This window comes from Mirounga leonina, unplaced genomic scaffold (assembly GCF_011800145.1).
Source record: "Mirounga leonina isolate KUSES-001 unplaced genomic scaffold, KU_Mleo_1.0 Mir_165, whole genome shotgun sequence".
In the NCBI taxonomy this organism is placed as follows: Eukaryota; Metazoa; Chordata; class Mammalia; order Carnivora; family Phocidae; genus Mirounga; species Mirounga leonina.
In genome coordinates this window covers 45,635,632-45,652,397 of record NW_023270415.1, presented here as the reverse complement: position 1 = coordinate 45,652,397, position 16,766 = coordinate 45,635,632, and the positions used below count along the sequence as shown (strand labels likewise).

General features: G+C 34.3%; 1 protein-coding gene and 1 non-coding gene across 6 annotated transcripts in view; one reads left to right on the top strand and one right to left on the bottom strand.

The window, feature by feature from the left end:
• The window catches only part of VPS13B (vacuolar protein sorting 13 homolog B), a 767,339-nt gene that overhangs the window by 445,967 nt on the left and 304,606 nt on the right, over nucleotides 1–16,766 (bottom strand). For all 5 annotated transcript variants that reach the window (XM_035011614.1, XM_035011613.1, XM_035011619.1 and 2 more), the window contains one exon: nucleotides 1,559–1,668. In XM_035011614.1, the coding sequence (XP_034867505.1) occupies nucleotides 1,559–1,668 (110 nt within the window). The remainder of the gene's footprint in view (nucleotides 1–1,558; nucleotides 1,669–16,766) is intronic.
• On the top strand, nucleotides 710–816 carry LOC118015449. The gene has a single exon (XR_004680623.1). It is a non-coding gene; the product is annotated as a U6 spliceosomal RNA (small nuclear RNA).

Genomic DNA, 16,766 nt, shown 5'->3' with positions numbered 1-16,766 from the left:
AAATCTCTTTATATCAAGTTCCTACAGTTCTTTACCCTTCAGGATGAAGTCACAAACATTCTGTATTACAAAAAAAAATCTTTTATGAACTGGCTTCCAATTCCTACCAGCCTCTATACGAACAATTGGCTCTAGTCTGGAAACACTGAAGGTCCCTTTCTTACCAAGTTAATGCTTTTTTTTTTTTTTTTTTTTTTTTTTTCTCTGCTCACACAGTTCAGTTTACAGCAAACTTCCTGGTCTGGTTTACTCCTATAATACTCAGCTCAACTGTCTTAATTTCTCCTTTTAATAACCTCACCTGCCTGTGAGAACTATTCTTCTTTATCTTTTTCCACATAATCCTGTGTGGATCTAACATAGCAATTTCTAAAAATGGCATTACTATATTCCTTCATATTCTTAAATACAGTAAGTACCTCTAGAGGGAGGGATATGCTAAAACTTAACTTTTATTTCTGTAGCCCCAGTATCTAGCACAGTGTCTCATGGTCTCTAACTATTTGATAAAAAAGAAGAATGAAACTGGGAAATGGAAGCTCTAGTTTCAAATGAAATTAAGACAGGGTGAAGAAAATCCTTTAAAAGATGCTTCTTGAGGCATGGGTTGAAATATTCTGTCACTGTCAATTTTTTATTGTCTTATTTAATTATAAAATTGTGTATTTTTCTATCAACTAGCTTTAAATTACTTCAGAAAAAAGATGCAGCACTCCCTTTGGCAGCACATAATCTAAAACTGGAACAATACAGAGAAGATTAGCATGACCCCTAAGCAAGGATGACAGGCAAACTCATGAAATGTTTTATATTAAAAAAAAAGATACAAAGTTATTCCAATTAGAGTACTATAAAATTACAATTAAGTCAATGGGAAAATGCAATGCAAGGTAGCATACATTTGGCCTGAAAAACATTTAAGTTCTGCCATTTACTACATGTGACAATAGGTAGGTAAATGCCAATAAGCATCAGTTTCTTCATTTTTAAAATGGGAATAATAAAACCTGTCTGTAAGAATTCCATTTAAGCATCGTGAGATAGAGAATTTACGCACTCCAGAAACTACAATTAGCTACTTTTTACTCTGTAATTTATACCCTTTTAAATAAGCATATATCCCAACTCTTTTATACCAACCATCCCAATCCAGGGGTTTGGCACTCTGAATACTTGTTGAGTAAACCTAAAGATGAAGAGGAAATACAGAGATAATAAAAACAAAAGCTAACATTTACTACACAATTCTTATGCATCAAACACTCAGAACAAACATCCAAAACAAGTCAGTAAAATAGGACCACCTAAACTAGTCTCTCCAGTGTTTCTGCTTTACCAGCAATTGCACAGAAATCCACCTCAATAGTCAATGAAACTCTATTTGAGCTGTAATTACTGTTTAGAAATGAAGGAATAGAATTGCTTGAAAGGGGTAGAGTGGAGGACAAAGGAACTGTGGTACATCCATCAAAAAAATCAATTCAAACAATACGTAACTCTAACAAATGACTGAGAAAAAGATTTATTCATTAAGAGAATAAATTATAAAATTTCTCACCTGCTGCATATGTCTACTGGTTCGTTTCTGCGGCTGATAAATGAGCCAGGTGTATAAGACTGGATCAATATTAACTGCTACTCCTTGTACACTACAAAGAAGTACAGCACCTAAAAATCAAGATTTTAAAATTGTGTTAATTTCTTATACAAAATAGTAAGCTTTATATCACTTCACACCAAGTAGGACAGCTATAATAAAAAGACAAATTAACAAGGGTAGACAAAGATGTGGAGGAATTCAAGCCCTCATATACTGCTTGTGGGAGCATAAAATGATGCAAATACTTTCAGAAACACTTTGGCATTTCCTCAAGAAGTAAAAATACAGTCACAAAATGACCCAACAGTTTTATTCCTAGGTATGTACCAAGAGAACTAAAAATCATATGCCCACTCAAAAGCTTGTACCCAACTTTTCAAAGCAGGATTCTTAATAGCAAAAGATGGAAATGACACAAATGTCCATGAATGGCTGAATGGATAAGCAAAATGTGGTATAGCCATATAATGGAAAATTATTTGTCCATCACAAGGACTAAAGTACAGATTCATGCTACACCACTTTGAACACATGTTAAGTGAAAGAAGCCAGTCACAGAAAAGCACATACTGGATGATTCCACTTACATGAAATGGCTAGAACAGGCAAAAACCACAGAGAAAAAAGGTGGGATTAGCGGATGCCAGTGGTTGCAGGGAGGAAAGAATGGAAAGTAACTGCTAACAGATATGCGGTTCTTTGGGGAGTGATTAAAATGTTCCAGAATTAGAAAATGGTGATTGTTGCACTACCTTGCAAATATACTAAAAACCATTAAATTATGCACTTTAAATAATGAATTTTATGGAAAATGAATTATCTCATTAAAAGTGAGTATGTCTACCATATGATTTCACTCATATGTGGAATTTAAGAAGCAAAACAGATGGAACATAGGGGAAGGGAAGGAAAAATAAAATAAGATAAAAACAGAGATGGAGGCTAACCATGAGAGACTCTTAACTACAGGAAACAAACAGGGTTGCTGGAGGTGAAGGGCGTGGGGGATGGGGTAACTGGGTGATGGGCATTATGGAAGGCACTTGATGTAATGAGCACTGCATATTATATGCAACCCATGAATCACTGCATTCTATCCCTGAAACTAATAATACAGTATATGTTAACTAAATTGAATTTAAATAAAAAAAATTTTTTAAGTGAATATGTCTTTAATAATAAGCAGCTTTATTTTTTAGGCAAAAAGCAATTTCTATACTGGTCATGAGAACAGAATATTATCTCCTTTTTTTGTTTATATTACAAACTTAATTCACAATGTGAAAGGAAGGATTATTATAACCATTCAATAAATCACTGCAAATTACAGCTTTAAACATTCAGAAGCAAGATGTTCAACTGCCTAGATGAAACACAGGCTAACATTCTGACATAAAACACAAAGCTGAAGTGTAACAAGTTGCAATTCCATTCTAGGAAAGTATTTTAGTCCCCCTCTGATAAAAAGCCAACTCACATCAGACTTAACCAAAGCTTAATATCCCATTCATAATTTATGTGCAGGTTCTGTGCATTCCATAAATACATTTTTGTGTTTCTACATATATTTCTTGATAAAATATTATTAGCTCTATTGGGGTATATGGAGTATCAAGTAAGAGGTATTTTTCAATGTAGTTCTCAACTATATCTCCCAGTAGCTAGAAAAGTAACGGCCATATGTAGGAATAGAGAGACATAATAAAGAGTAGATGAGTTCTCTGATTAGGTGCAAAAGCCCATTGGTTCTGTAATACTGCAGATTATCTAAACAATACAATTACTATTAGTACCAACTCCTATGAAAAGTGAACCACACAGAGATAGAGATAGAAAGATGGAGGGGAGTAAGCAAGAGAAATATCCCGTTTTAAAAACTTTTGCACAGAATTTTCAAACAATCAAAAATTGTCATGTGTATTCATCTTCCATCTTCCAGCGCTTCTGAATCTCCAGTGTAGACTCTTGCACAGCATTCTGAGGCAAAAGCAATCCCATCCACTTCCATGTAACAATGCATGTGCTCCTGAGCAATGACTCACTCAAATACATCTCAGGAAGGAATGAAGAGGACAAGCTAAATACAGATGACTAGAAAGGGGGAGTCATAACTGAAGTCAATTAGAAGATGCAATCTGATATACATATATGTATTTGCCATAACGCATAAAAATTATTAAAATCTTTTAATTTTATTTTATTTTATTTTAAGATTTTATTTATTTATTTGATAGAGAGAGACACAGCAAGAGAGGGAACACAAGCTGGGGGAGTGGGAGAGGGAGAAGCAGGCTTCCCGCGGAGCAGGGAGCCCGATGTGGGGCTCGATCCCAGAACCCTGGGACCATGACCTGAGCTGAAGGCAGACACTTAACGAATGAGCCACCCAGGCGCCCCTAAAATCTTTTAATTTTAAAGAAATTAATTACATACATTTAAATGGAGAGTTTAAATTTTTTATTTAAATTCAAGAATATATAATTCAATCTTAAAAGCTAAAAGACTTTTCCTAAATTCCATATAAAGAATGAAATTAGGTTTAAATTACTATGCAGTGTTTCCTGCCACATAAGCCCACTGTAATATAATTTGTTTTATAATTAATATTACATAAATATTAAAGACACCACAAATTAATACATATTTAACAGTAAGAAATGTGTTCCACAAAATGCAATTGCAACAAGAAAGAAGAACGTGGGGTCTAAGAGACAAAAGATCTAACACAGGAGAAAAGTGACAGGAATCCCCAAAATGACAACAGTAAATTAGTTACAGGTACGTGAAAAATGTAATAACAATATTTAAGATACATTTATTATTTATTTTTGAGAGAGACAGAGAGCAGAGGAAGGGGCAGAGGGAGAGGGAGAACGAGGACCCCAAGCAGGCTCCACGCTCAGCACAGAGCTGGATGCAGGTCTCCATCTCACGATCCTGAGATCATGACCTGAGCCGAAATCAAGAGTTGAATGCTTAACCAACTAAGCCACCCAGGCGCCCCCGGAAGAGCAATAAAATACAATTATTAAATACAGGAAAAACACATGCTATAAAGGAAATGATAACTAATTGTAGCATACAACGTGACTGTACCATGAATAATATTTATAAACAGAAATACATAAATTCTGAAAAACAGATGCACTGATTAATCAAACATGATATAACAATTTTGAGAGTAGGTATATATAAGAGGAACGTGAGATGTGAGCAGGACAGAATTAAAGTTGGCCAAATATCATTTTCCATAGTAAGACCTCAATAAATTTTGCTCTAAAGTGACCAAGAAAGAGCAAGAAAAGTCGTAAATTTTAAAAATTTTGTTTGAAAAGTCTCCAATTCACTGTCATGTAACTACCACAAATTATGATCTGTGAATGGTTCTCTTAACAAAAAATCAGCAAGCACTACAGAAAGCAAGCCACTGTGAGAGAGTCAGAAAAAGCAACCAACAATTTAGACTTTCAAGTACTGGAGATATTTGAATATAGAAAATAAACACCTATGTATAAACTGTTTAAAATACAAAAGTATGGTATCATGCAGAGTATCAAACAATGAGAAAGCATCAGGAACGAACATCTTTTAAAGAAAAATGGAAATGATAAAGATGACATAGTTAATTATTGGTGTAAAAAACTCATTGGGCAGGCTAAACAGCAGATCAGCTATAGTTGAAGAGAAAAAAAAAAGTGAAATGGGGGAAGTGCACGAGCTCATTTAGAATGCATCTGAAAGAGAAAAATGAAAAACGATTATTAAAATGAGGTGAAGAGATATGAGCACTGAGTAAGAAGATCAAACATGTCCAGAGGGAGATACCAAAAATTGGGGAAGAGGCAATATTGTTAAAAACATAACAGCTGAGAATTTTACAAAATTGTTGAAAGACAGTAAGCCTCAAACCCAAGAAGCCCAATAAAACTAAAATGTATAATTAAAAATAAATGATTTCAAAACTACAATCAGATATCACCTAACACCTGTGAGAATAACTAAACAACACAAGAAATAACAGGTGTTGGTGAGGATGCGGAGAAAGGGAAGCCTCCTGGAACTGTTGGTGGGAATGCAAACGGGTACAGCCACTCTGGAAAACAGTATGAAGGATCCTCAAAAAGTTAAAAATAGAACAAACTACTATATGACCCAGCAATTGCACTACTAGGTGTTTACCCAAAGGATACAAAAATACTAATTTGAAGGGATACAGGGACCCCAAAGTTTATAGCAGCATTATCTACAATAGCCAAATGATGGAAACAGCCCAAATGTCCACTGACTGATGGATAAAGAAGATATGCACACAATGGAATATTACTCAGCCATAAAAAGGAATGAAATCTTGCCATTTGCTAGACAGCATTATGCTAAGTGAAATAAGTCCGAGAAAGACAAACGCCATACGATTAAACTCACATGTGGAATTTGAGAAACAAATGAGCATAAGGGAAAAAAGAGAGGCAAACCAAGAAACAGACTCTTAACTATAGAAAACAAATTGATGGTTACCAGAGGGGAGGTGGGTGAAGGGATGGGTAAAATAGGTGATGGGATTAAGGGGTCACCTGTGATGAGCACTGGGTGTTGTATGGAATTGTTGAAACACTAAACTGTACACCTAAAACTAATATTAAACTGTATGTTAACTGGAAATTAAATAAAAACTTAAAAAAATAAACATAAACATATTTTATTAAACAAAGTGGAAAGAAGCTACAAACACTTAAGGGAAAAGAAGATTAAAAAAAGCACCCCAAACAACAAGAATGATCACCTGGGGATTAAAAGCACAAAAAAATTGACAATCAGCTTCTTAGGAAAAAATAAATGGTGAGCACTGTGAATTCTGTAAGACTGCTGAATCACAGACCTGTACCTCTGAAACAAATAATACATTATATGTTAAAAAAAAAAAAAAAGAAGAAGATAGTAGGAAGGGAGAAATGAAGGGGGGTAAATCAGAAGGGGAGACGAACCATGAGAGACTATGGACTCTGAAAAACAAACTGAGGGTTCTAGAGGGGAGGGGGGTGGGGGGATGGGTTAGCCTGGTGATGGGTATTAAAGAGGGCATGTACTGAATGGAGCACTGGGTGTTATACGAAAAACAATGAATCATGGAACACTACATCAAAAATTAATGATGTAATGTATGGTGGTTAACATAACATAATAATTAATAAATAAATAAATAAATAAATAAATGGAATTGAGTATATGATTTTACTTCAAAATTTACATGTATGTTATATATACTCTTTTGTATGCACAGTGTTCTGTTTAAAAGATAATGAAGAAAACAAAGAAATTACATTTATTTTTTTTAAACAAATATATCAGGATAAGTTTTGTTCTAATATTATGCACTTCAAGTACAAGGCACATACAATCTTTTTTTTAATTTTTACTTTTTTTTAGGGAAAGAAATCATTTTTATTATTTATTAGCATCAACCACAATGTGATGTGCATCACAGAGATTCTATCAAGAGATGCAAAGAAAGAAATCTCACCCTTTTTCATAGCCATGCAGACAAAACTCACTACATACATGTTCTCAGGATAAACACAAACTTTTTTCAAATTATGATGAAAAATACATCCACAAATCCTATATAAACAAAGCAGTTTATAAATTTAATAGTATGCGAACTTCAAAGGACAAAAGTAAATTAGAAATTACAGACATTCTCCATATTGGGCAAGTTATTTTAAAAGTCCTTTCAGATGTGTCAAAAATTAAATGTGTTGAGTGAATTTTTCAAAAAACTTTCTCAGTGAATTAGCAGCATTCCTTTTTAACTGAGATTTTATAGAAAAGAAAAGGAAAACAAATGTACCAAATAAATATTTTCATGTGAAAACTAACCTTAAAAGCCTTATTTTATTATAAAGAAGAAGTTAAAAAAATACTTCAGCAAATGTTCATAAAAGTTATATGATTACATTATATCAGAGATGACTGAATGACACATAGCCAGGATGGACCTCTGTGAATGTTAAAGAGGTGATAAAAGAGAATAATCTATTAATTTAAAATCAATTTAGTTGAAATTATAAAGTTCTTTTAAGTTTAAAGGGATATTTTCATATTATACTCAATTCACGAGACCTCGCCTTTAAAAATAACACACAAGTTCCGACATGTAAGTGCGCAACTAGTCTGATCCTGAGTTTACTCAGAACAGATTTCCCATAAATCACTAAAATTTGGCAATATATTATTCTGTTTAATTTTAGCCTGGGAGACAACTAATCAGAAAAGTGTGTTTTATTTCTCTGCTCACTGCCAAAATGGCTCATTTATGCACATTCCACTCAGCCTTCACAAATTAGTTAAGCCAAGGCACCACTGTCATTTCAGTTACATCCTAAGCTGAAGAATGAGAATGAAAAAACAGAGACCCCAAAGGTGCACAGGATTACAATTAAATATATATGCTTCTTGTCAGCTACAGAAACTCTGTCAGCCAATGAGATGGTCTTGTAAAATGTCAAGGTATAAAAGGGGACAAGTACCCTGCATTTTATGCTAAACCAATGAGACAAAAAACACAGACATATTCATCTTCATCTAAGCGTCAGTGGCTAAAACTCACTATTTTTCTAGTATGTAGCTATAGTAAATTAAAGGCATTTTAGATTTGTACAGCTCTTAAGAAATTATTTGCTACTCTTATTCTTAAGAATAATTTCAAGAATTTCAGCCTGTTAAGTAAACAAAAAAGAAAGAATCAAAAACATGGGTGGAGAATAAAGGCAAGATAGAGTAATCACAGGCAAGAAATGACAGAGCAGGGATGAGCTGCCAACCACTGGTAACTTTATCCAAGGTAACTGTCAAGTTTAGTGTAACTGAATCATAAGACTTTTAGGTATGTGAGTAGGGTAGCTCACGTTACTTAATTAACAATTATCATGCCTTCCCGTAGGATACAGAAAATCACAGGAGAATTCTACCCCATCATAACAAAACAAGCCATATAATGCTTTTCAACCTATCAAAGCTTTTCAACATTCATCAGACAGCAGGGTTTGCAAAAAAACCTAATGAACAAAAATCATAAAAGTGAAAGGCCATAGGCAGGAAGGAATGAATAGTGGCTTTCAGACAATAGGAATAGGAATAGAAAAAGAAACAGGAAAAGAAACAAGTTGTTAAGAAAACAAGAGATTTTAATAAATGTTTAAAGATGAGTTTGGGGACTGGCATGACAATTTAGAATCCCTGAGAATACTAGACAGAAGAGGAGTGTCCCCCACCTGACATCTCTTTTCAACAAATGTCCACCAAATACTCATGAGAATGGCAGGGCACAGGACAGGAGAAATGAGGAAGACCACACTAACATTCAGGCACATGGAGCCTGATGACTTCTGAGAGCAGAGAAGGAGAACTAAAGAAAATCCCACAGTCATTCTGAACTTTTCAGTAAGCACCAACCAGGTCTATCTGTGACTAGGAGAAGAAAAGAGGAACTAAGATAGATCCCCCTGTAAGGACAAGTGAACAAGGCATGTCAGGTCTGCGCACAGGTAAGAAGAACTGAGAGAAAAATCACAAACCATATTGAAAGAAAGATTCTGATCCTGCTCTCAAAAAATGTGAAGCCTACAGTGAATTCAATATAAGCAAGAACCAGACCCAGCTCAACTACAGAATAAAAACAAAGAACATAGAGCATAGAGAATATAGTCAATATTATTTAGGTAATGTTATATGGTGACAGATGGTAACTGCACTTAACATGGTAAGCATTCCATAATGTACACAATTGTTGAACCACTATGTTATGCACCTGTAAATAACAATGTATGTCAACTATACTTCAATAATAAAAATTAAAAAATAAAGAGGAAAGAAAAAATAATAAAGCAAAAACCAGACCCAACTCAACTACACTAATTACATGACATAAGAGGCATGTTCTTTTATGGGCATAAACATTTTTCTACCATAGGCACTATTATTCTTTTTATACACAACATTTGACATTCATTTAAAAAAATATGAAGCACAGTAAAAGAAAAAGAAATAACTCATTATCAAAAAAGAAAACAGTCAATAGCCCAAATTCAAAAGGTAGCATAAATACTGGAATTATCTAGGACTTTAAAACAACTCTGATAAGCATGGTAAAGAATACAGTGAAAAAGGTGGATAGTATGCATGAACTAAAGGGGAACTGCAGTAGAGAGAAAGAAACTATTAAAAAGAGACAAATGGGGGCGCCTGGGTGGCTCAGTTGGTTAAGCGACTGCCTTCGGCTCAGGTCATGATCCCGGAGTCCTGGGATCGAGTCCCACATCGGGCTCCCGGCTCAGCGGGGAGCCTGCTTCTCCCTCTGACCCTATCCCCTCTCATGCTGTTTCTCTCTCTCTCTCTCTCTCTCTCTCTCTCTCTCAAATAAATAAATAAATAAAAGAGACAAATGGAAATATTAGAATTTAAAATATAATACTGGAGGTGAAGAATTCTTTGAAAATTTCTTTTCAAAACTCATAAACAATATCAACTGACAGATTAAAAAAAACTAAGCAAACTCCAAGAGGAATAATTGAAAAGAAAAACAGATCTAGACACCTCATGATCAAACTGCAGGAAACCAAAGACAAAAAAATTTGAAGTCACTCAGGAAAAAAAAAAATATAAGGGAACTATGATGAGGATAACTCCTCATCAGAAATAATGGCGACGCAAAGACAATAGAATGGTATCCTTAAAATGCCGAAATAAGAAAAGACAACCTAGATTTATATACCTGCTGAAAACATGCTTTAAAAATGAAGACAAAACAACAAAAACAATTTGTCTCCTAAAAATGTGCACTACTAGAAATTAAGAAAAGTGCTTTAGAATGAAAGGAAATATACCAGATAGAAATTTAATTCTAGAAAAGGAATAAAGAACACCAGAAAGACTAAGTATGTAAATAAAGAGGACCACTGAAAAAATATGTTATTTTTATTTATACATACAGTTACAGTTATATTTATATATAGACACGCATGCATATATATATATATATATATATATATCTCTTTAAATCTCCTTTAAAACACTCATTACTATTTGGAGTAGGAATAATAACAATGCAATGTGGGGTTCGAATTACACAAAGAACTAAAATATATGCCCAAAGAGCAGAAAGAACAAGATGGTGCTAACTTGGAAGTAAAATAGTGTAATAATGCATTTTGTCTTACTTTTTCAGTTTATCGTAGATTCTGTCACTGTCCTCTAAACTTGCCAATTTTACTATTAAGCCCAATTCACATTATATAAAAATATTAAGCACTTATTTATGTATATATGTACTTTCTTCTTTCCATTTATCCAAATATTGTGCACCCTTTGATTCAAATTAGCTTCCACCATTAAGACTTTCTACCACCACTGATCTTTCCATTCTCTGGCCAAGTACAACACTGAGAATACAGAGCTCATTTCAGCCACCAACTCAATTCAGCTTTCCCAGTAAATGAGAATGTCATCATTTCAGAACAAGGATGGCAGGGGAGGATATGAGTGCTTTAGGCAACAGCCTAATGTGTGAAACAGTGACATGTGCTATCACTTTAAACATGAGGAAGCTATCCGTATTCCTTCACCATAAATTCAAAGTGAGTCAGCTGATCCTGTTGCATGTTTTTCTTCAGTCCAGATCAGGTACGGAGAAGGTAGAACTGGATTTCATTAAGACTGTGTGTGTGTTTTCATTTTTCCTACTGTTCTTTTTCATTCTCTCCAGATCAAGTGTTAATCAATTTTATTAGACATTAAGTTCAAAACTGGTCTTCTATCTGATTCGTGTGTCTTATTTCTCAATTGGCAAAGAATGCACAAATGAGATTTAATAGTAATCTCAAACTGTGTCAGCAATTAATGATTTGTGATATTTCAAAGTTTTCTCCTCTACACATTCAAGACATAAAACTCTAAAACCATAAAGATAATTATAGACAATATATATGTGTGTGTATATAATATAAAAATACCAAGAGCATTTTTCACAGAACTAGAACAAATAATCCTAAAATTTGTGTGGAGCCACAGAAGACCCTAAATAGCCAAAACAACCTTAGAAAAAAAAAGCAAAGCTGGAGGCATCACAATTCCAGACCTCAAGTTATATTACAAAGCTGCAGTAATCAAAACAGTATGGTACTGGCACAAAAATAAACACAGATTAATGGAGAAAATCCAGAAGAAAACCCACAATTACATGGTCAATTAATCTTTGACAAAGCAGGAAAGAATATCCAATGGAAAAAAGACCGTCTATTCAGAAAATGGTGTTGGCAAAACTGGACAGCTACATGCAGAAGAAGGAAACTGGACCACTTTCTTACACCATACACAAAAATAAATTCAAAATGGATTAAAGACCTAAATGTGAGACCTGAAACCATAAAACTCCTAGAAGAGAGCACAGACACTAATTTCTCTGACATCAGCCATAGCAACAATTTTCTAGATATGTATCCTGAGGTAAGGGAAACAAAAGCAAAAATAAACTATTGGGACCACAAAATAAAAAGATTCTGCACAGCGAAGGAAACAATAAAACTAGAAGGGAGCCTACAGAATGGGAGAAGATATTTGCAAATGATGTATCTGATAAAGAGTTAGAATCCAAAATATATAAAGAACTTTAAAAACTCAACACTCAAAAAACAAATAATCCAATTAAAAATGGGAAAAGGATATGAACAGTTACTTCTCCAAAGGAGACATCCAGATGGCCAACAGACACATGAAAAGATGCTCATCATCACTTATAATCAGGGAAAGGCAAATCAAAAGTATAATGATACTACCTCATACCTGTCAGAATGGCTAAAATCAACACCACAAGAAATGATAAATATTGGCGAGGATGCAGAGAAAAAGGAACCTTCCCTCACTGTTCATGGGAACGCAAACTGGTGCAGCCACTGTGGAAAGCAGTATGGAGGTTCCTCAAAAGGTTAAAAATAAAACCTACCCTGTGATCCAGTAATTGCACTACTGAATATTTGCCCAAAGAACACAAAAACATTAATTCAAAGGGATACATGTACCCCTGTTTATAGCAGCATTATTTACAATAGCCCAGACTTGCAAGCAGCCTGTGTCCACCGGTTGATGAATAGATAAAGAAAATGTGGTACATATATACACAATGGAATATTATTGAGCCACAAAAAAGAATGAAATCTTACCATGTGGCAATGACACAGATGGAGCTAGAGAGTATAATGCTAAGCGAAATAAGTCAGTCAGAGAAAAACAACATATGATTTCACTTACATGTAGAATTTAAGAAACAAAAAAGCAAAGGACAAAAGAGAGTGAGAGAAACCAAGAAAAAGACTCACAACTATAGAGAACAAACTGATGGTGACCAGAGGGGAGGTGGGTGGGGGATGGGTTAAATAGGTGATGGGACTGAGGAGGACACTTGCCATGATAAGTACTGGGTGATTAAAATAAAAACTTAAAAAATAAAATAAAGTGAAAAAAGCAAAGTGCAGACACAAGTATACTGCACAGAAATTTCAGGTATTACACACATGTGTATGTAGGTTTAAACATAAAATATATAACATACATGTTTATTTAAACATAAAATATTGGTATGTCTGAATATATGTGGGGCAATAGACAAGTAATACACTATTGAAAAAGATGTGCAACTCCATGAACCATGCTGTATACAAACCAAGATAGAACAAACATCACTTAATGATTAATAATAAATTATTATATGATTTATATTCTAAAACCAATAAACTACACCAACATTTTTCTGGGTCAGTTGTGAATTTCAATGAAAACTTTGGTTCATAGAAGAAACAAAAGCCAAAATTTCATTCACCACAAGTAAAACCGTTTGGAAAATTATCAGATCTCATAAAAGTCTCTCTTTTATTTATCTGCAATTTGTCACTGTTCTTTATACAGGATTTTCATCATGTAGAATTCCATCACAGTTATCCTGCACCAAATCAGTATGAAGAAATCTACAATCCTATAACTAAACAGTAACTTTTAAAACCAATTCTTCTGAACTTTTAAATTTTAAAACCAATTTAAACTGAACTGAGTCTTATAGGACAATATAATCAAACTATAGATTATAAATCAAGATATAATAAAATTTATCATCAATTCACTCATACACCTCAGTAAAATCTTTTCTATTGTCCAGTATTATGATAGTTTTATTAATTTTAAATATTTCTTCATCTCTTTTATAAACAGACCCAAAACTCCAACATATATCTTAATTGTATTAGCATATAATAAATAGCTTGAGGTTATGAGCATTATAAAGCCAATATAAACAACATGATAATTACCTTTTGAGCTAATGATGCATAAAATATGAATTGAGATATAACTTGGAATAAAAGAGTATTAGTATGGTTTAATAATTTAAAGCCAACAGATATCTCTGATCATGTTTAATTCTAAATACTTAATATATATTATGCTGATTTAGCATTTTAATTTGGCTGATTATAGGAAGTTATCCACATCTGGCTTAAATTTTAAGAAAACAGAGTGAAAGATCATATTGTTGTATTTCTTTTTATAGACTCTAGCAAGAAGTTTAATAAACAAATACTTGTTTTGGGGGCATCTGGGTGGGTCAATGGGTTAAGCATCTAACTCTTCGGTTTTGGCTCAGGTCATGATCTCAGGTTCCTGAGATCAAGTCCTGCATTGGGGTCCAAACTCAGCAGGGAGTCTTGCTTCTCTCCTTCTGCCCCACCCCTCTGCTCATGTGCTCTCCTGTTCTCTCTTTTTCCCAAATAAATAAACCCCTTTTTAAAATGAACTGGAAGAATCTTCAGAGTCATCTACACCAGATAGTGTCAGTAGTTTTTAAATTCCATTTACCAGTAGAAGTTGGAAAGCACTCTTGAAATCATGGTAGCACTCAACAGACTAGCTATGAGACAGAGTGTACATTTTGATTTAATTATGAAATCCTTGAACACTAAAATTTTTATTTATAATAATAAATCTTAACTTGGAAATTAAAAGCAATGCTTTTTTGATCAAGACCAGATAAGCATGTATTTTCTGGGCACTTAACATCATTACTTCTCATTTCATCTAAAATCTCATTGCATAAATCATATGATAAATTTCTAGCGTTTCTAAGTCCAAGATACGGCCCTCCATTCCATCAGTCATCCTTTTCCAGCCAAGTTATTTCTTTCAATTTCTCAGAAATTCAAGCTGCTTTTTTAATACAAGAGCCCTAGGATCACCAAGTCCCAACAATAAAAAAAAATTTTTAGTAAATTGTTTTCCTGTATGTATCAAAACCAACCAAATAAAAACTCCCCAATATTTGTCTTCACTAAGTAACCTGAGACTAAAACGACTTTTCCCCCTAATTTGACTTGTCTTGGGGAGGGTGTGGGGGCACCTGATGGCTGAGGCAAAAAATAAATCTGCATGTTTTAACTTAGCCTACTTACTATTTTCCAAATATACTTCTACAGCACTTGATGGCTATTTAGAATCTTATTCTATTTACACCATGTAGAACACCATAAAGAATAGCAGGTCTCTGAAACATGCCAATGCTTTATCCTACCTGACCACAGTTTTCCAGTTTTTACATCTGTAATATAGGCATAAAACACTTTAAGATACACGTAAATTTGCCCTACAGGAGAACACAGGCAGCAATCTCTTCGACCTTGGCTACAGCAACTTCCTGCTAGACACGTCTCCAAAGGCAAGGGCAACAAAAGCAAAAATGAACTGTTGGGACTGCATCGGGATAAGCTTTGGAAAAGCAAAGGAAACAGTCAACAAAACTAAAAGGTAACCCACAGAATGGGAGAAGATATTTGCAAGTGACATATCAGATAAAGGGCTAGTATCCAAAATCTATAAAGAACTTATCAAATTCAACACCCCCAAAAAAACAAAAAATCCAGTCAAGAAATTGGCAGAAAATGAACAGACATTTCTCCAAAGATGATATACAAATGGCCAACAGACACATGAAAAAATGTTCAACATCACTCATCATCAAGGAAATACAAATCAAAACCAAAATAAGATACCACCTCACACCAGTCAGAATGGATAAAATTAACTCAGGAAACAACAGATGTTGCTGAGGATGCGGAGAAAGAGGAACCCTCTTATACTGTTGGTGGCAATGCAAGCTGGTGCAGCTACTCTGGAAATCAGTATGGAGGTTCCTCAAAAAGTTAAAAAATAGAACTACCCTATGACCCAGCAATTGCACTATAAGGAATTTACCCAAAGGATACAAACATAGTGATTCGAAGGGGCACCTGCACCCCAATGTTTATAGCAGCAATGTCCACAATAGCCAAACTATGGAAAGAGCCCAGATGTCTATCAACAGATGAATGAATAAAGAAGATGGTGAGGATAGCTGGTGTATATTCACTATCAGGAGAGTCAGAGTTGTGATTGCAGAGAGGTGAGAGATTGGGCATGGCTTGTAGGTTATGTTGTTTAGACTTACACACACACACACACACACAAAACACATACACACACAATGGAATATTACTCAGCCATCAAAAAAGAATGAAATCTTGACATCTGCAATGATGGGAATGGAACTGGAGGGTATTATGCTAAGTGAAATAAATCAGAGAAAGACAAATACCATATGATTTCACTCACACGTGGAATTTATGAAACAAACAGATGAACACAGGAGAAGGGAATGAAAAATAAAATAAAATGAAAACAGACAAGGAGGCAAACCATAACCATAAGAGACTCTTAACTCAAGGAAACAAACTGAGGGTTGCTGGAAGGGAAGTGGTTGCGGGGATGGAGTAAATAGATGATGGACATTAAGGAGGGTACTTGATGTAATGAGCACTGGGTGTTATATACAACTGATGAATCACTAAATTGTAACCCTGAAACTAATAATAAGAAAAAAAAAAAGATACATGTAAATTTGAAAAGCAGGCAACAGTAAGCCTTATACAGAGGTTTTAAGGTTACAAAGCTTACCTGGTTGTGAGGATTAGTAACAAAATTAGAGTTCTGGTTTCTGAACAGTATTCCAGTATTAAATCAAATCTATCCTTCAACCATTAAAAGAGTATTATAGAAGTCATTACCATCTGGGTAGTCTAAATAGGATTCGAGTCTTCTG